Source organism: Mirounga leonina, unplaced genomic scaffold, assembly GCF_011800145.1.
Source record: "Mirounga leonina isolate KUSES-001 unplaced genomic scaffold, KU_Mleo_1.0 Mir_154, whole genome shotgun sequence".
Taxonomy (NCBI): domain Eukaryota; kingdom Metazoa; phylum Chordata; class Mammalia; order Carnivora; family Phocidae; genus Mirounga; species Mirounga leonina.
In genome coordinates this window covers 48,130,071-48,151,195 of record NW_023270389.1, presented here as the reverse complement: position 1 = coordinate 48,151,195, position 21,125 = coordinate 48,130,071, and the positions used below count along the sequence as shown (strand labels likewise).

The 21,125-nt window shown below is 43.0% G+C and overlaps 1 protein-coding gene across 4 annotated transcripts in view; it reads left to right on the top strand.

Moving 5' to 3' along the window:
- The window catches only part of RASAL2 (RAS protein activator like 2), a 365,020-nt gene extending 344,899 nt beyond the window's left edge, over nt 1-20,121 (top strand). For all 4 annotated transcript variants that reach the window (XM_035010715.1, XM_035010714.1, XM_035010713.1 and 1 more), the window contains exons 15-18: nt 7,369-7,503; nt 9,173-9,375; nt 10,611-10,698; nt 16,256-20,121. In XM_035010715.1, the coding sequence (XP_034866606.1) occupies nt 7,369-7,503; nt 9,173-9,375; nt 10,611-10,698; nt 16,256-16,420 (591 nt within the window). In that variant the 3' untranslated portion in view covers nt 16,421-20,121. The remainder of the gene's footprint in view (nt 1-7,368; nt 7,504-9,172; nt 9,376-10,610; nt 10,699-16,255) is intronic.
- Nucleotides 20,122-21,125: the final 1,004 nt, after the last annotated feature.

The window sequence follows — 21,125 nt, the reverse complement described above, 5'->3', positions numbered from 1 at the left end:
ACACATGAACTATGAAACCTATAGGCCAGATCAACTAGAATATATTTGGGGAATCTGGACATTAATCCTCCTTAATTTTTTTTTTTTCCCTTAAGTTTCCAGAATAAACTTTGGCATTCTGAGCCAAGCATTTAATGTAACTGCTCTCTACTCCATCCCCCACCTCCCTCTGGACATAACAAGTCTCATGTGCCTTTTCCTGGAAATGACTAGAAAAATAAACAACTGAACACCTCTAAAAGCAAGGTAAAGGAGAGAGGGAACAGGATAGAAACACAGGTGGTTGACAGGTACACTAACCATTTACAAATCCCTTCTATTTGCATTGGTAAGCCAGCTAGTGTCACACCCAATCTTACGATTTCCGGACTTTTCTTCTTGACACATAAAAAGTTTTCCCAAGAATTTAATTATTCATGACTTCCCTACATACTACATTTTGAGGCACCAATACATATTTTGCTTTTGGGAACAAACTAATAACCTGAGCAAAACACGTATATGTATATGTATACATTAATATCTTTCATCTAAAAAAGATTTTTCTCCTGGGGCGCCTGGGTGGCTCAGTCGTTGAGCGTCTGCCTTCGGTTCAGGTCATGATTCCAGGTCCTGGGATCAAGCCCCGCATCGGGCTCCCTGCTCGGCGGGAAGCCTGCTTCTCCCTCTCCCACTCCCCCTGCTTGTATTCCCTCTCTCGCTGTGTCTCTCTCTGTCAAATAAATAAATAAAATCTTAAAAAAAAAAAAAAAAAAAGATTTTTCTCCTTTGTATTTGCTGACCTTTTTTTGAAACCTAATCATACTTTATAAGTAATAGGGAGCTTTGTGATTGAAAGAGTTCTATGACAGATCCCTTTGTCAGCAAAACTACTGGTCAGAGGAGACTGCAATAAAACCCCAGTGTATCTTTTTAATATATTTGGCTTTTTTTATAGGTAAGGCATTTACTGATTTGGCTGCTTCTGCTTCCATTCTGCTGTAATCAGGGGCCTTGCCCCTAGTTTGATAGTTATTGTTTTAAAAACAATTAGCACACTGACAGAATCCTGGGATGCAGAAGTAGAGGAAGAGATGAAAAGCACGACTAACTTAAGCGGATTCCCGCAGCCGACTTCCTGAGCAGAACCTCCTAGTTGGTCATTCTTTCTGGAGAAATTTCCAGAGAAATTCCTTCAGTCTTAAATTTTTCATTTTCATTTTGTTTATATTTCCCAAATTCATTTGATTTTTTAAAGATTTATTTGTTTTAGAGAGAGTGAGCATGAGTGGGGGGAGAAGGAGAGGGAGAATCCTTGAGTAGACTCCCCGCTGAGCACAGAGCACAGCACAGGGCTCAGTCCCAGGACCCCAACACCATGATCTGAGCCTAAACCAAGAGTTGGCCACTTAACCCATTGAGCCACCCGGGCACTCCCCCAATTCATTTTTGATTTAATAAGCTTTTTCATTTAAAGAAAAGGAAAGAAGATTACATATAATGAAAATGCTTATGCATACCCATATCTTTCATATGTATGTCCTATTATATCAATATATTTAATTTGTCAGAAGGCGGTCATTCACACCTTATCATGATCATTTCCACACGATGCTTTTATGCTAGCTTCTAGTTGAGATCAACTACTTTAAGAGAATCAAAGTGTTTACTGAGAGGAGAAAGGAAAGATAAGTAATTTCAGAGATGAAGTACTGTGTGGAGGCAGACATCTGCTGGTGGGGGGGTTTGTAGCATGGGGTCCCTGAGGATGGGATAGGGAGTAGAGAAGAATATCGTATTGGCAGAGAGGGACAGGACAGCGGAAAGGGCCCTCCAACCTGCTTTTCAAAAAGCTGACTCGGGCCCAGCCCTGGACAGAAAAGAGGAATGCTAACCCATTCCCCTGTATCATGTAGTCCTCAGTTCCCAGGGCCCGAGACTCAGACTGATGGTTTATAAATATTACAAATTACACAGCCTTCTGTGGGACCATCTGGAACCAATTGTCATTATAATATTTAGGTGTAGGAAAATCTAGCACCCATCATACAAGCAGTTAGTGCATGTTTCTGTGGGTGAATAGAAGGCCGTCTGGAGAGACGGGAGGCAGGAAATGCGTACAGTCTACAAACAACCAATTTAAAAGTGTTTTGTGCCACAAGCCATCAATGAATTGGGGTATGTCTTTGTTACATTGGTGCAAAGGGAGGCACAGAGTGAGACGGCCTAGTACAGCTTTATGTATTCATCTTTGTTTATGCTTTTGCTGGTAATGCCGCCATCACAGCAGTTCAAGCATAAATCACGGGTTTTTTATTGCTCAAGTTTCTGGTTTCTCTACATGGGCTTTTTCTATGCAGATGGTTTATTCTTTCAAACTTATGTTGTTATTTTTTATTCCTTATCTTCTGGTTTCTTGCTTTTCTCCTCTCACTCCCATGAAGTCTCTGAATTTCTATATAATCAGCACATTTTTGGCAAATTCCTTTGCATATTGTAATTGCAAATTGTGTTGGGGAATTCTTCTCTCCCCAAAACTAGAGGATTTCTTTGTGGGGATTGTTCTGTAGGCGTCTCTAATTATCGGTGGCTTTGTCCCTTGCAAATTCCATCTGTATCTTAGCACAAAGGAGTGCCCATTGTTGGCGGCATTACTGGCTTTGGTCTTCATATACATACTGAGTAGGAAGGAAATAAACTCCTGGTGAAACAATCTATAGGAAAGAGAGGGGTTTTTTGTTTTGTTTTGTTTTGTCTTTTTTTTTTTTTTTTTTTTTTCAGGATACTGCCTTCAAATTTTTTTACCCTTTTCAGCCTTTATTTGGATTTTTTCCCCCTCATTTTCCTCCATTTTGTTTTTCATGTATCATGTACTATCTGTGTATAATAGACTGTACTGACAGTGTATGTTTTCAGGTATAGCATGTTATGGAACCTTAAAAATTCACATTTGAAGAGGCTTTTAACATAAAAAATTCAAATTTAACAGTCCTGTTGGAAGGATGCTGCCTCTATCACGTGGGGATGTGTTGAACCATCTCCTAACCAGCCTCTTCAGGGACCCTCAGAGTTGACTTTAGTCAGCCCTCTCTTGGTGTTGACAGCAGAAGTGCTCTTCACTATGAGAACCAGACTGTTTCAGATTTGGAGAAGCTGAAACCAACAAGCCTTATTTATAGCTAGTAAATACTAGCACGTAAGGGGGACTGGCCTGTTCTCCATTGTCCTCAGCGTAGCCAGGCTTTGGCTGATGACAGGATCCGAGAAACTGCTGTCTCAGGCCCTTTTGCCCTAAAGCATTAGTATTTTTCCCAGAGAAACCCTAGACGGCTTTATCTCAAAGCAGAGATATTCCTAGTAGGAATTCCTCCTGCTTTTCTTTTTGTCTTTTTATCCTTCCTTTTCTTTAATGATCCACCGTTGAAAGCCAGTGGATATAAATACTCTTCCTAAGGCTATAGCTAAGCAAAATGGGATTTGAAGCCCTTGCCCAACCTCTTTTCCCAATCTCTTTGACTCTAAACCAGAGATAAGAAAGTTTCCTATCTGTAATAATGCCTAAATAATAACTAAATAACTACTACTAATGAAAACTAGAGATAACAAATTTTGCTATCTTTGCTAGCTTGTAAAGGAGATGGAGCAATCATTGAAGAAAAGCCTTTGATGCACTTCCAAAGGATTAGAGGAAAAACATACAGTATCTTTCTCTTAGTAATACAGTATAGTTTAGTAATAAATTCTAAAGAGAGCCAGAGTATTAATAAATGAATATTTTATTGAGCATATATTGTGCAATTACATTGCTACCATTCAAAAATAAACTGTATAATATGGTGCCATGCATCAAGGATTGACCATCTAATTGGGAAATAAGACCAGCACACATAAAACCAATAGGAAAAAAAAAGGAAGAGACAGTATATAGTTTTCTAAATAAAGAAACAAAAAAACCCCTCTATTTTAACTATTTTTTATTTGTTCAATATTACTTTTCTGTTCTTTATGATGTTGTAAAGGTTTTGCCATGAATACAAGGAATAGTTAATATTTTTTTCAAAGTTAATGACCTCCTACGATATGCCATGCAGAATGCTCGGATATATTAGGAAGTGGTTGAAAATCAGATTCGACCAATAAAATAGGAATAGACCCAAATGTCCCGTTCCATCACACAATCTCTTATCATTCATTGGACATTGTTAGTCCTTCTGAAGATACGGTAACTACCACCATCACCAGTGGAATGAACCAACTCTTGTTTTTACAGCTTCTCACTTAACAGTCAAAGCCTAGATTGTGCTAAGGAGTCGTCGCTGTTGTTTTAATATGCTTTTAGGGGCTAAGATCTCTTCTTAGTGTGTTTTAGGGATATCTTTAGTGTGCGGTGCATTTATAGGCACTCAATAAATAGCTACCCCATGACAAATCACAGGGAAAGAAAGTCCATTCACGCATAACTGTATAAAGCAGAAAGCTATTGAATTAGCTGCCTTGAAGTAATAAATTCCAAACAGTAAAGTTGTTACTAGTTTTAATACCTGCTTTATCTCAAACCACTATTGAATAATAGAAAATCCTGGTTTCATAGAAAAGCAGCTTTTCTGTGCCCTGTGTGCTAACGTGGTAAGATTATAAAATTTAAAAAGGGTTTGTCTCCTTTAAATAGTGGCTTCCTATTAATTTTTTGAAACTCAGAATCACATTCTTTTGTCTTTCAGGTGTACATATATCAAATAAAAACCTAAACCTCTTGTAAAACTATTTTTCTCTGCCAATGCTGAAACAATTTTTTGTGCTCTGCTTTTAGAATCCAGTAGGGGGTGAACGTGTGTGTGTGTGTGTGTGTGTGTGTGTGTGTGTGTGTGTGAAGTACCTTGCCATTTCCAAAATGCTTTTACATGCTAACTCATTTGTTCCTCATAGTAACTTCTGATGTGGATAATTATTACCTTCCTTTATAGATGATACTCTGTCCTATAGGCCAGTGTTTCCAAAGTTTGATACTCAAAATTATTTAAGTATACAAGATGTTTATTTAATTAATCACGTCATTATTTTAACACGTGTTAGAAAAATATGTAACTATTAATATTAAAATATATTTATAATATATATATATATAACCTCAAACTCATGATTGTACTGATGTTATTGCTTAGCATAAGGACTCCGCTGACAGGAAAAAGTTGTTTTAAAGGGATAAGTAATATATCAGTGATGATGTGGTTATGACAAAAATAATAAAGTGATACACAAATGAATGAAGTATACAACATACCTAGATACCAGAGTGGAGATGGAAATAGACTTTTAAAAACTGAAGATCTTGACATTTAAGACATGTTTATGTTTCTTGACACAGTGGAGAAAATGGCTTTAAAGGAGGAACTTCTAGAAGTCCATTAACAATTGCTTTGCTTGTGCCTCAGGCGTGATGCCACTTTTTATTGATACATATCAGTAATCTGTTTGCAAATCAGTCAAACCAGGTTCTGCTTCACACCTTTAAGAACGACCCTCCTATGACTTGTGTATGTGTATTTTGTAGAGTTTCTCCCAACCAGTATTTTTCATCTAGTCTTTCTAAATTGCAAAGTCATCAAAAAAAAACCCTTCTTTTAAAATAGCTATCTATAATAACTGGATTCTATTTCAGAATGACATAAAGATAATCTTAAGGTAGATAGCTTTGCATGGGAGAGAAAATTCCCTCCAATTATGAGATTACACAGTGTTGGTCCTCAAAATAGAAATCTATTTTAATTCTAAAACGGCTAACTCAGGGGCAGCTGGGTAGCTCAGTGAAGCGTCTGCCTTGGGCTCAGTGCCTGCCGATCCCCCTGCTCATGCATGTGCACTCTCGCTCGCTCTCGCACTCTCTCTCTGTCAAATAAATAAAATCTTTTAAAATAAATAAATAAATAGGCTAACTCACATACAATGCTGTGTTCTCTCTTTCTTTCCCTCCCAGCCTCTCTCGTTCTCTCTCTCTCGCAAGCACACCAGAGAAAAATAATGTGTTTTATATTTCTAGCATCATTTGTAGAGAAAACTTTAATGTTCAATAGCTTAATATAAATTGTAATATCCAATTCCAGTTTTCTAAACATAAATATGGTAACATCCAAGCTCTGTAGTTTCCAAAGGACTTTCATATACATTATCTTATTCCGTCCCTTCAACTCTCTGTATCAGGATAGGTGGTGTCGGTGATGGTGGTGATATCCCTAATCAGTAGATTAAGAAAAGAGTATTGAAGAGATTAAGGGATAGTTTAAGTGGCAGGGTTGCTACTTTTTTTTTTTTTTTTTTTAAGATTTTATTTATTTATTTGAGAGAGAGAGTGAGAGCGAGCGAGCATGGGCCGGGGGAGGAGCAGAGAGAGAAACAGACTTCCTGCTGAGCAAAGAGCCCAATGTGGGACTCTGTCCCAGAACCCAGAGATCATGACCTGAGCTAAAGTCAGACACTCAACCGACTGAGCCACCCAGGCGCCCCAGGGTTGCTACTTAAGGCCAGAATCCTTATCACTCTGTATATTAATATTGGAAAAGGACAATTTATCTGGCTATCCTAACTGGATCGAAATATCCCTTAAACTAATCCAATATCTATTGTTTTGATCCTGTATTCATCAAGAAACTGGTCTAAAATATAAACTTCTGGGGCGCCTGGGTGGCTCAGTTGTTAAGCGTCTGCCTTCGGCTCAGGGTACTGGGATCGAGCCCCACATCGGGCTCCCTTCTCAGCGGGAGGCCTGCTTCTCCCTCTCCCACTCCCCCTGCTTGTGCTCCCTCTCTTGCTGTCTCTCTGTCAAATAAATAAATAAAATCTTTAAAATAAAATAAAATATAGACTTCTGAGTGGTCTTCATCCATCAAGAAGTCAGCACTCTGTAAAAATGAGCAGTATCACTTGTTTTTTTCTCTTTGTCTAAATGATTAATGTGAAAATTATGGACTTGGCATTCTGATAAATAAATGGGTACCCTGTGAGTTTAGCATTAATCAGTTTATTGGTTCCCGATCGTCTCTGGGTTACACAGCCATTTCCTCAGCTGAGCAGTCAACCAACAGGTCAGGTCTTTTCTCTCGTTCTTACCATCATTGAAATTTCACTGGTAGTTGGACCACTGGACTAATGAACAATTTTAAGGCCTTGGCTTTCTTTTCTTGGTTGTGATGCATAGGAATTTCTATTCAGAATAGTTAATTCTTATGCAAGTAGATATTCTCATTCCTCACCCCCAGCCCTGTCTTTAATAAAATATTACTTAGAACTGAGAGTATTTATTAGGTCACAGTTTTGTCCTCCAAGAATAACTCTGTTTGAGAAACCAAACTAGTGAGCTGTTTGGGGAGATGCTAATAAGTGTTTCTGATGCAGGTGCAGTCCCCTGTGGACTCTGCCACAATGTCCCCAGTAGAGAGGACAGCAGCCTGGGTGCTGAACAATGGGCAGTATGAAGAGGATGTGGAAGAGACTGAGCAAAATCAAGATGAATCCAAGCATGCTGAGAAGGTAGAACTAGCCTGTCTTTGTTAACTTCTTGCGCCCACAGGGATAGGCCACCAGAAGGGTAGTCTAGCCAACATGATCTCTTCCCCTCCCCGGTTTCAACTCCACCTCTTACATTATCCAGCATATACACATCTGTATATAACAAGTCAGCAGTGTCTCTGTGCGAAAATATGCAGAAAATGTCTATTACGCTGGGGTGGGAGGATTAATTTTCTTTTCACGTAAGTTATCTTAATTTGGAGACATTCTGCTATTCATTTCCAGTCATTGAAGGGGAATATTGTTTCTATAAACTGGTTGTTAGTCTTCAACCAAGACCAAAATTATCCTTGGACTAGACTTCTTTCCCAGATCTTGTTTAATGATTTTGTCTTTTTTTTTTTTTTTTGCCTTTTTGCCTTTACTGGTTAAAGAACTTCTAGCTCTATATTGATTTTTAAACAGGTATTATCTATTTCTGTTTTGTTTTAAAGAAAAGTTGACATGGAGAGAAAGGGTTATCAATAAGAGGCTTGACAGCGTGTATGGCAGTCTCTCACTTAATCACAACCACACAGCTAGTCCTGCTTACTTAGCAGCATGATCCTAAAATATGCTTATTGATGCAGTCTGCCTTTTTAAACTGTCGTGAAAATTGTCATCTTTGACCTTCTGGATAAAGAATGTACTTTAGGATCATGATGGTGGGTAAGCAGAAGCTAACTGCCTGATTGTCAATTAAATGGGATATTCTGTGAAAATAGTTTGCATTTTACCATACAGATTTATCCTGAATTACTAATGAATTTAAGTAGACCATATGCAAGAAAGCTTATGCTTCTCGCCTCACCTAGAAATGTGACATTCCAATGTACTGACATCTCAGCTACTGCACTGTCAGTACGAGAAAGGGCTGGGATTCTCTAAAGCTTTAGTGAGAATTTGTTATATAAAGCTTTAGTTTATATATATTTATATAAAGCTTTAGTGAGAAAACAGACATATATGTCCCAGCCAGCGGAACCAAATTGAGCCGATGAACCACATCATGAAAAGGGGCCAAGAGGCAGTATTAATCAGCCCTGGAGAATATGTGGGCCTTTTGCTTAGTGCTTGTGACCTGAATATTTTGCCCTTGTATAGTTGGGGAGAAAGCAGCAATAGCTTACTTTGCCATCAGATTCTATTTATTGAGTTAGTAGCGTAACAGTATAGAAAATTCGCTTGTTCTCTAAAGGGCTGATTCTAGTAGAATGAAGGAATGAGAGTCTGATGAGCCAGGATGTGTCAGAGAGCCTCTAGTACAGCTGATGATAACACAAATCTTTTCTCTGGTAGACAACTGGCTTTGGGCTTATTTTAAGTGATTTATCAGGCTTCTAAGTACTTGATCTTTTTTTTTCCCTGCCCCCATTTGATACAGATTGGATGTAGCTTGCAGCAACTGGTAGTTAATGTGGAAAGAGATACATAACATATAGATTCGAAATGCCAAGTTCAGATTAAAAATGTGATTTTAAGGGGAGATAGGACAGAGCTCCTTTACCATTTATGCCTTTTGATCATTTTTAAGAATATTAGGAGCACGTGGAATGGCAGCTCAGACAGCATCCAAACACCTTGATTTCGAAAACCAACGTAACTCCAGTTCCCCCCGCCCCTTGTCTTTGATGCCTGTCTTATGCTCTAGTATGAGCAGGAAATCACGAAGCTGAAGGAGCGCCTGCGCGTGTCCAGCCGGCGGCTGGAGGAATATGAACGCCGCTTGCTGGTGCAGGAACAGCAGATGCAGAAGCTGCTGCTGGAGTACAAGGCCAGGCTGGAGGACAGCGAGGAGCGCTTGCGCAGGCAGCAGGAGGAGAAGGACAGCCAGATGAAGAGCATCATCAGCAGGTCAGACCTTCAGCCACTGGGGGGTGTGGGCCAGTTAGGGGCACAAAGAGATCGGCAGATGATCCAAAGAATCCTTAAGTCATGGCAGCAAAAGCCACTTCAGTTCTGCATATGCTCTGTGGTACTTCATACGGATGTGATGCATGGCCATATCTCTTAACATTTTCTAAATGGGAGACCTTCCTACCCTTCCTTTGAAGACAGAGATGGTAGGTTTTTCTTTCATCGTAATAATCAGAAAAAATGAAAATGTAGCGACTCACTTGAAAGGTCTTAGTATTCAATGTCCAGGAGTCACTTAGATCTTCATGAGTCTTGAGACCTGGAAGGGCAGCACCACTGGATCTCTTCAGGGCCAGAGAACTGAGAGAGAGAGAGAGTGCCGAGATGTCCAGGGAGTCTCTGGGAGGGATCAGGTTTACCACACACTTACATAGCACTCACCCTGGGCCAGGCACTTTTGTTAAGCACTTTACAAATTGGTTTAATCTGTCCATAAAGATGTGTTTAATGCCAACCTCTGAGGCAGGCGTTATTCTCATTTTATAAATCAAGAAACAGGCTCCAAAGCCATGAAGTCACCTGCCCGAGGTCACTTAGTGGGGCAGCCAGGACTTGAAGCCAGGGAGTCAGGCTCCGGAGCCCAGGCTCAGAACCACTGTGCTTCACTCCTGTCGGATGCTACCGAGGGGTCAAGCAAAATGAAGACAGAAAAGCTTTGTCGTTTCAGAAGTATGGAGGGAATTAGCAGTCTTGGAGCCGTTCCATGGAGTCGAACGTCTGTGGGTTAAGATGCGAGTGGCGCCCGAGAGAGAAAGTAGGCTGACTAAGTGTAGCCCCCTCTGAGAAACTCAGCCGTGCAGGGAGAGAGGGACGGCTGTCCCTGGGGAACTTGGGAATGAGAGGGGGGTCATTTGTTTTTTTTCTGGGTGGTTTGCTAGTTTGCGATGAACTAAGCTGTGCCGGGGGAAGGATCTGACAGAGGAGAGGGAGGAAGTGATTCTGGGGACCCTGTCCCAGAGGAGATGAAAATACACGGGATCTGGTCACCAACAGAGAGGTCAGCCCTGGATGGCTACTTCCAAGGTGGGAGAGAAGAAAGCAAGCAGGATCACGAACCTCTCGTGGGGGAGGGGTGGAAATCTGGACTCTGCCGAGTTTGGGTTTCTTGTCCCCTACGTCAGCTGGCCTCTCTTTGACATACGTTCTGGATGTCTCTTGCTGCCACGTTCTAGGCTGATGGCTGTGGAAGAGGAACTGAAGAAGGATCATGCTGAGATGCAAGCAGTTATTGATGCAAAGCAAAAAATAATCGATGCACAGGTGAGCAGGCCTTGAATCTAGTAGAAGGTACTTGTTTATAATGACTGTTAAATTTCCTGACTTCCGACAGGAAGTGCCCAAGGCATGTACTGCAAAAATGGGTCATTGGGAAGTTATCAGCATTACCTTTTGAAGATTAAAAGAGTTTCTATGTGACCTGTATTACTTTTCCTTCCTTTGACTGGTGACAAGTCTGTTAACCCAGCAAAGTATTAGCGTGCTTAGAGCAGTTGCTGGACAAATCTCAACCTAATGCATGATGGGGTTTCCTTCTTTCCTTATGGAAAGGAGGGCATTCTCTAAGGGGGTAACTGTGAAAAGTACACCGCATGTGTCTGGCTTGTGACCTCCACTGCCCATCGCTTGGCTGTGATGTTCACGGTCTTGTTAGTCACGTCCACTGTGCCATCGACCTCTAGCCCCACAGACGAGTAGAACTGTAGGGGAAAGACAGGGTTGTGGCAGGTACCTTTCCTTGCTGTTCTTTCGGTGCAGGGTTTGGCAGTGATGCTTGGGATTTGCTTGGCTGCTCTCCTTTGTTGGCACTGTGCTTAGAGAGCCTCTTAGTCTTGATGAAATCAGAACCTGGGCCTCTGCTCGCTGTAGCGTATCCCTACGACACTGATGGCATGATGACTGCCAAGAGCACCTCACAGGGCACATCAGTGATCAGAGCCAATCCAGGAGGCAGGAAACATTGCTGATTTGGTTTCATTTTATCATTGCAAAATATGGTTGTATTTCTTAGAGCGAAATAAATAACAAAAGGCAGGTGCGGTTTTGATAGTGGCTGGTCTAGCCACCGAACATGTCCCCTTCCTAGAGACACCCAACCCACACGGGTTTGCATTTCTCACCTTTAAAGACCTTATCATATCCCCAAGCTATGGAATAAAAATGGGAGCAAGGACTTTATCGGGGACCTTCTCTGCACCTCTGTGTCGGAGCCCCTGGCATTATTAAGCATGCACTTAACACCCCCTATCTGGTTTCCTGACAGGGTTAATGTGGGGTGGGGTTTATTTTTCAAAGGAGTTGGGAGGGAGGCTGAAAGCAGAGTCATGGAAGGAGGCTTCCTGGGCCCGATGCTCCACAGACACACCCAACTTGTAGGCCAGTGTGAGCTGTGACACTCTCGTCAGCGTAGCTCCTGGAATATTTTGGACTCTGTGGTTTCTGGATATTTGGACCTCATAAGAATCAGAAGAAAGGTCTGCTGTAATTATCTGACTTGGTCCTTTTTTTAAACCTTTCTGGGTGTCCCCAAGGTGGGTGAGGGAGGGGTAGTGGACACAAGGCCATCTTGCCATACATACTATAAAAAATTCATCCCTGAGCCTTCAGAGAAACCACCTGGATACAGAAAGCAGTTTAGTCAGGAAAACCACTGTTAATAAGTTTTCACTGGTAGGTTTTCAGTGTGACAAAAGGGTGCAGGAAGAGTCCTATTAATAATCACACCAGGAGAGATTTTGGTTCTGCCGAGATAAAACGGACCATTTTCATAATTCCAGCTGGTCTAAAACTGGGTCAGTCCTGAGCAGAGGAAGCTTGGGTGTGTCACAGTGGTGGCTCTGGGCACAGAACATTTCCCTCTTCTCAGCTGCCCGCAGGACAGCCTCATTAGCTTCTGGCCGTTTCTACCCGCTCCCGTCCCCTATTTTTTTTTTTTTTTTAAGATTTTTATTTATTTAACAGAGATAGCACAAGTAGGCAGAGCGGCAGACAGAGGGAGAGCGAGAGGCAGGCTCTCCGCCGAGCAGGGAGCCCGATGCGGGGCTCGATCCCAGGACCCTGGGATCATGACCTGAGCCGAAGGCAGCCGCTTAACCGACTGAGCCACCCAGGCGCCCCTCCCGTCCCCTCTTTTGACATTGAGGGCCAGGTGACTGGGTGTGATGCTGGAGTCAGGCATGGACGGTGAACACAAGGAAGGGAGTAGGATCTATCAGGCCTCAAAAGCTCTGGAAAGTAAGGACCATCTGTCAGTTAACCAGGAGGAGGGTGTTGCTGTTCAGGGACGGGTGAAATGTGATCCTCAGAGCATTAGTTAGCGTCAGTCAGCTTGTGGTCTGGCTAAACTAGATATTTTGGGTCCGTTCCTCAAGGCAGTGGTTTTCAAATGCTTTGATTCCGTGGACGATTTTGGTCAAACCAGAGGGACCTTCCATAGGTCACTTTCCAACTGCTCGTACTCAGCACCACCAGCAAGGACCACTTTCAGCTCAGGGATGAAATCACACTGAGGTTGGCTAAATATAGTAAATTACCTTGTCAGACACGGGCATTACTGTACAGTAAGCTTTCTACCAGAGGCCCACCAGGGATCCCTGAAGAATACGTGGAGAATTCACTGGACCACATTTTGAAAAACAGTGTACGGTGTATAGCACAAATCATAAACACTAAAGCTAATTTAAAAAAAGAATTATGACCTCCAATTCCAGCTGTTGTCTTACTGGTACATTCAAGTCTTACTATAGCAAAAGACTTTGAACTCTTGGGGCAGCCTTTGTAATGAATGACTTTTTACATCAGAGCCTGTCCTTTGTCGGGATCAATCTTATATCCTAAGTGTCTGATGGAGCAGAGCAGTCCTTCTGGCTCATTTAATAGAACGCACACATGTTCGGGGTGAAAACTTCCCAGTGAGGTAGCCCATCCTTTTAGGTCCCTGGCATCTTCCTTGGTGCCACTGGTAGTGGAAAATATTTCTCCTATGAAGACGGTTTGCTTTCCTTATATTCGAGCTGAGCCCAGCATTTCCCAAAGCACTGAAGGCCTGGTGCCCAGTGAACTGGTTTTCATCTGTGCCAGCAGTCCTGCGCCCCTCTGGGCAAGGCTTGTCGCCGAGGTCAGCCTGTCCATCTCCTGGACTTTATGCCGTGAGGCCTGGCCTGGGTCAGCCACCTTCTAACTACACTGCAGGACGATGAGCATTACACTGGCCAGGCCAGAACCAGCTGTCTTGGACCTTGTAGCACGGCCATGGGGATCCTGGTGATGGAACTAAGGGGACCATTTCTGAAGCATCAGACCAGGGACTGTGCCACTTTCACCCCCCCAGGATCTCTCCATGTGACTCAGATGGAGAACAGAGAAGGGCTTCCTCCTCTGAGAAGCAAGCAGCTGCCTAGTTACTGTTGCAAGTGATATCTCCGCTGTGTTAAATTACAGGTCATAAATGGAGATGAGATTATTCAAACAGGCAAGTAAACCCGGTCCGTTCTGTAGCTGAGCAGTCCCAGCCCTGGCCCAGGACACCGGCCTCCTACCCATTCCAGCTCCTACAGCAACCACCCTGGAAAGCCTTCCTGTCAGGCGTGGATTGCTTTGCCTGTCAACCCAAGCAGAATCAAAATGTCAGAGCATCTTTTGCCAACTGACCTTGACTTTCAAAAGTCCCTATTTGATGATTTTTCTTTTACTTTTTGTTTTATTTTGAGACGTTGGCAGTGGGGGGAATTACAAAAGGGGATTTGTCCACTTGGAAACTTTCAGCTGTTCAGCAGGGGGATTATTTGGCTTCAGCTGTTACTCTTGTAGGAAATAAATAATTGCAATCATTCTTAGCCTTCTTTTTGACCCTTTAAGAATCAAATAACTTTTTACAAATGCCTAAAAAAATTTTAGGGGGGTGGGGTTAAACCTGAAGAATCCTACTTTCCTTCTTATTGGGGCCTTATTTATCCTAATACTGAAATTTCTTTTTTAATCATTTCAGGATATTAACAGTTACTCTTTTCAGAGACCATTCTTAACCAGAGGGGGAACCATCGTATTTGGCCCCCCACTCCTTGTTTCCTGGTAACCACTGACCAGTCCTTACCTGCTGGCTTTTTAAAGATCTAGACTTGTTATCCCAATAAACTCCATTGGCTATGATTTTTTTTAATTACTATTTTTTTAAGCCTCACAGATCTTTCTTTCATTGAGTTTTGCCTACCCTCAAAATGAGTTACTTTCCCAAAATAAAAAGCATCTTATACTAGATGAATGCTTACCAAATAATGCTGATTTTATGTATCTTACCACCTGAGACCTCCATCAGAGAAAAGGAGAACATTTTTTTAATGCCAGTAACAAGGGTCTTTTTTCATACTTTTGAAACCCCTAGCCCTGCTGCCCTGACCCATCCCCAAAGTAGGAGATTAAAGGGCAGCATTACTTGATGCTGTTGTCCGTAATGCTTTTGCCTCCAGCATCCCCCAGGGCAGTGGAGGGCAGTGGTCCTCCCTTAGCCCCGTCCTAGGGGCGTGTTGCTGGGAGCACCCTGACATGGCCCTGGGGGGCTGCTGCCCGCTAGCGAGGAGCAGCATCCAACCCTCAGCCCTTCCTGCCCTCTCTGCACCTCCTCGTGACCCGCCTTACCACGCTTTTCCCGGGGTAAATTCAGACACTCCAGGGGAGGAAAGCTGCTTTTGGCTTTCGGGCTTGTTCCTCACATGTTTTTTTTTCTTTTTAATTTCATGGACATAAGTGAAGACCACCCCTTTCAGCGTTAGCCTCTTTTCTGAAAAGTGACAACTTCATGTTGGAAAGGTTCTGGAATGATCTCCCTACCTACTGAAACTAAGATTAGGGATTCTCTCCTAATCCTTGTGAGACTGATAATATTTTGACGGGATGATTTTTTTTCTTAGATGAGCCTACTCCCCTTTAGATTGCCATATTTTGACGGGGTCGGGGTGGCCCTTTTTTCTCTCTTGGTTTTTTGTTTTGTTGTTTTTTGTCTTTTTTTTTCCATGTGTGTGTATTCAACAATCTTTGGTTCCAAAATATTGGTCCTAAGGCATTTTTTTTTTCCCCAGAGACTCAAAAGGAAAATGAAAGCAATCTCGTTATTGGGTAGCTTTCCTGGAGTAACTCTGAGCTGGAATGAGTCGAGAAGCTTGTGTTCTCTGTTTGTTTTCATGTGTTATGTTTCTGGCATCCCCCTTCGGCCACATCTCCCTTCCCATATTCAAATGACCCCTTGGTCTGAGCTTCTGGCTGCTTTTTCCCCTCTTGCTGTTGCATCCTCACTTTGTTGGTGACTAGAAACTGCCACCATGTATTGTTTTAATTTTGAGCACAATGTGAATTCTCTCCAAATGTGACTGATGTGCCCTCTTGAGGGGCCAAGAACCCGCAGAGCACATGCACTTCTCCTCTGTGAAATGAAACCTCTGGTGCTTCTTTCTTTACCACCTGATTTCTATGTTTTAATTTTGACCCAAAGCACTTAATACCGTAAGGCAGCTTGACAGCCCTGTTGCACAGTCTGAAGTAACACCTGGTGTCTTGTTCACATCATCCTAGCGTCCCAAGGGATTATTAATAACCAGTCCTGCTGTGCTGAAAGGAAAAAAGAGAGAGAAAAGAAACACAGACGCACTGGGCTCAGGGGAAGCCGAACCTGAGTAGGGTGCAGAAAGAGGCAGAGACGTTCCATTTGTCTGGGAAGCATCATGCGTACCGCTGTTTGATAGAAGGCATTAGAACAGTCATTCAGTGGAGCATTACCGTGTGGTTTCCTGCACGTGGCCTGAATAAAGCCCCGGTTGGTGTGTTGCAGGAAAAGCGGATCGTGTCCCTGGATTCGGCCAACACCAGACTGATGAGCGCGCTGACGCAAGTGAAGGAGCGGTACAGCATGCAGGTCCGCAATGGCATCTCCCCCACCAACCCCACCAAGCTTTCCATCACGGAGAATGGTGAATTCAAAAACAGCAGCTGCTGACGGCCTTTGTGACCACACAGACTGTGGGAGGAGACAGAAGGAAATGTCCCCGCTCTCCTGGCCCCAGCCCTCTCCCCGACTCCCCCAGGTTTACAGAATGTTGCTACTTCCGAACAGCAGAGTGGCGAGACACTCTCAAATGAAGAAAGGAACCTTGTCTTTCAGGGCATAAGGCTAAGACTTCCAAGGTCGATGCTTTCCCCCCATGTCTCTATGTACATAGGGAACTTAGTTCTGGGCCATGTACAGAAAATACCACTGTAATATACCAAAAGGAAGTGAATAATGTAGATTACCTTTTTAATTATTACTATTTTTATTATTGTTTTCCTCTTGTTGAGAGCACTGCGGTTGTTAGAGGAGGAAAAAGTAGGAACGACATGTGAGTGAGAGATGAGTCCGCGGGCTCGGTAGGTAGAGACCAAGTGTCTATCGGATAGAAGCACGTGGAGTGCAATAGGACATCGTCAGAATGAATTTTTCAGGGATTCATCTGCCAGTCTAAAAACCCCACTCTGGCCCCCTTGTCCTTTAGGAGAACATGCAAATACCAAGAACCAACCAAAACAATCGATCCCATTGATCAACCAAGACTGGTTCTGAATGGACAGCTAATGTGATTTAGGGATACACTGTTTCAGAAGACACAGATAAGAGCTGTTGCATCAAAACTGGACTTTAGGAGTGGTTTCTATTGAACTCCTGTTGATGTTCATTTCCTTCTGTCTAGAGCAGATGGGAATTTTCCATTTTAGATAGGGGGCTTTTTTTAACCCCAGTTGTAATAAAGGGTGTTCTTTTTCCTCTTTAGAGTTTACAGAACTATAAATATTTGTGTCTCTGCATACCATCTTCATCTCCACACACCCACTGCCCTTTCCAAACCCCTGGTGGGAGCAGTCTTCACCAACAGGGTTCACTCTCCCCTGGAGAGGTTGTTCAAATATGCTGTCCATAAGCCATCCAAAATAAACACCCTTTCTTCCACACAGAAAAGGGCTAACCATACCATTAGCAGGAATCTCTGAATATTTCCTATTAAAAAAAAAAAACAACTTTTCTATTTGTAACTTACAATTTTTGTTTGGGATAAAGATTTTATCCATTGTACTAGTAAATCTCTGGGCAGGGTAATTTTATCTCAGTCTTTAGCTTTGAAATGGCTTCTTCTTCTAATTCCCTCACTAAAATTTAGAAAGGAAATCCAGAAGTCACGATTCTGCTTAGAAACGAAGAAAACTAAAAGTGCAAGGACCATGCGTTCCAGTCATTACTCCCATGTTCTTCATAGATTTGGCAATAATCACTCCATTTCACCAACTGTCATCCTTGGCTTTATTGTAGGACAGAAACAGTCATGGAAGCTAATTTACTTCCTTTTTTCCAGAGGTGTGAAATGTCAACTTGAATGCAAACTTGATTATCAGAAGTATGGAATGTTATGTGTTAAAACAGACATTATATATACAAATATATATATACATATATACTCACACATATGTACATAAAACTGCACAAATAGGAAAAGTTCATGCCTTCTCTGCTGTCAGATATAACGTTAAAAGGGTTTTGAATCTCTTTAAACAAGATCTAAGCAGCTCTTTATCCTGAGAAAGCAACAACATTTCTCAAATAAGTTAAGGATGTTTATTTTAAATTATAAACTTTAAGGAAATTTTTAAAAAAGAAAAGGAAAAAGGGAGAGGGAAAAAACAAAGACCCGAGGGAGCCCTATGCACGGAGTGAGTGTTTCTACCGAAGAGAGCATTATAAGGAAACAGGAGGACATTTATCGGGTCCTCTGCTGGGTGAGGCCCAGCCTCGACATCTGTGAATAGCCTCCCTCTCGAGGCACCCCCCGGCTTTCGCTTGGACCTCTTGAGCCCTGCCCTCTCCCAGTTGGATCTCTGTGTTGGACCTTGCATCTCAGCAACCTCCCAACAGCCCCAACCCACCTTTTAAAACATTTCTGTTCATAATCTTCTCGTCTCTGCCGGTCAGAGCTGTAAATCAGGGCTATTCCTCCTACTTATCTGATCTACGGTTTTCATGCCCTCGGATTTTGGGCACTTGGTTCATTTCTTGACCCCTGGTAGTTGTTTTACAAATTCTTACCTCCTCCCTCGAAACTTAGGGCACACTGCGGTCAAAATCACTTTACTAGGAAAACAACTTTACTAATTCTGAAGGTGTGCCCTGTGTTGGCTGGGGGGGGGGGGGGATGTAAACATAGGTGTTCTCATTTAGAGCTGTTCTCAGCTCCAGTCACGTTTAATCTGTTCTTTGTAAAGCCTTCCATTGTGCCGCAGAAAGCCTGGTAAAAGAAGAGTCAGTCTCAGTGGCCTTAAGTATGTAACTCGGGGGATGTCTTGCATTGAGGTTTGGAAGCTCGAAGTGCTGGTTATGGATTACAGAGGGCCGATCAGCTTACCTATATTGGGGGTTTAGGGGAGACGCAAAAAAACCTATTGATGGCTGCCTCCAGCTTGGAGGCATTGTGGGAGCCCCTTAGAGGGCTGCCTGCTCCAGAAGATTTAATGCCCAAAATGTTTGGAAACATGATGCAGCCCTCTCTTATCAGGTTATCTTGAATAAAGAGAAAAGAGTTAAAAAAAAAAAAAAATCAGAAGTCAGCTAGAAGTTCAGATTTGTTGCCAGATGTGAAATTTTCGATGATCCTTTGAGCCTGTTCCTATCCAAACATTTTTCTGAGTATTTCTTTAGAGAAGCTGTCATCTGTAGAACTTACTCTGAAAGATTTTTTAAGTATAGAAGACTGCAGCAAACCGCTGGTAATTTTTATGGAGGTATTGCTTAGTTCGGCTTTTCTTCAGCCCAGATAACTCCATCCGGATGTTCAGCAGGAGGAGGGCCTGGTCAAGGCGAGGCAGGTGGGTTAAGATCGCCGTGGCCGCGCTCCTCCTTCAGCCACACATCAGCCACATTGCGGGCTGCAGCCGGGCCACGGTCCACTGGCATTTGGGGTTCAGGGGAAGTGCTTGCGAAGCGCTCGTCTAAGCTGACTGCCAGGCTTGGCCATTGACAAGGACAACATGGGTGGGATTTAGGAATTTAGGAAAGGGCTTCCGTACTCCCTTTTTATATCACTGGAGCGACAGGCTTTCTGGGCCGAAGCAGAAGAAAGAGTGACATTTCCACCAGGTCCTCGCGTTCCCCGAGTCTCTACAACATAAGCCAAGACCTAGGAGATGGCATCCAGGTAACTAGAACAGAAACTTGAGCGCCCACCGTGTCCCAGGCACCCTCACGGAGGTGCCATCGGGGTCCAGGGCAGCCCGTTCGTGAGGACACTGGTAAAATGAGCTCATCATGCTGTCTTCGCTGTTTGTTGTCTTCACTCAGTTTGTAGATGGTGACAAGTCGCTTTCTCTGGTCTGCTCCAAGACCTTTCCCTGTGATGGTGTTAGACAGTGAAAGAAAGAGCAAGAGTTTCTGTCTCCAACTGCTGTATGACCTTGAGAATTTGCTGGACTTTAAAAGTAGAGCTTTCCAGATCTTTGTCGACCTCAGCCTTTGTTCTTGGAGCTGTGGTTCTTTTGGCCCCTGGCTCTCACTGTGCCCTCAGAGGTGCCCCAGGTAGGGAGCAGTTCTTCTCCGGACGTCCCAGGGCAAGACCGTGGCCATCGAGTGAGTTTGCATTAGTATTTGCTTTGCCTTCCACCTGGATTGAGTTCTAGTCAGCTCCAGTTTGGAGTTCCTGAGAAGGCTGGTTGTGGGGCTGAACTTGGGGAAGGAACCCCCTTTGGGATTCCCTAAGTCCCGTGTGACCGGGAGCCGAGGCTGGACACCAGACTAGACTGGTCCCTGGGCCTGGCCCAGCAGCTCCTGAGGCCATACCACCACCTCAGCGTGCTGTCAGCTACACCCACGGGGGCCGCCTTCTCGCACGGACTGTGGAAACCAAAAGGGCCTGCCCTCTCCAGTCCCCTTTCCCTTCTCAAGTCACGTGTGAAATCGCCTGCTTGCCCCAACAGTAAATCTTCGCCTTCCCACCCATTACCTGAGAGCCAAGAATTTGGGATACTTTGTTCTTATCAATCTGTCAATTGGAAGAACCTATTTTACTAGTCTTTTAAAAGCAAGATATATGTTGGGGTGTTAATTTTTAAATAGAATCTCTTTCCATGTTCGAGTGATGGTTATTAGTTCTAGAAGCATTCCCTTGTTGTCATGACCCAGTTATGAATTCTCTTGAGTTTAGGAAAGAAAAAAGTGATGAAATTTGCATGAGACAGAATAAATATCTTATGAGGAGAGAGAGAATGCGAGGAAGATACATGATCCGAAAGGGGACAGCAGCCGTCTCAGTAGCCCAAAGGTTCGAGGAAACAGGATTTATATCCTTTGCCTGATCTTAATATGCACAGATAAGTGGAAAGGCCATCTCTGGAGACAGCACGTGCACAGCCACACAAAACACACAATTCCTAGGGCTTCTTTTTTCTGAATGTTGGTCCATCTTACAGAACAGTGATTCCCAGACTTCCTTGAGCTTTTTAGGTTTTGTGCTCTCATTTGTTAGATGTTATGACTGTGGTCCGTTCCTCTTTAAAATGTATGTACCATATGTGTTATATGTATATATAAGTTAAAGTGACTTGAAGTTGATTTGGTCTGACATTGTCTCAAGAATCCTAGATATCGTCACTGATACCATGAGGGTCATAGAAAGAAAGCTGAATAT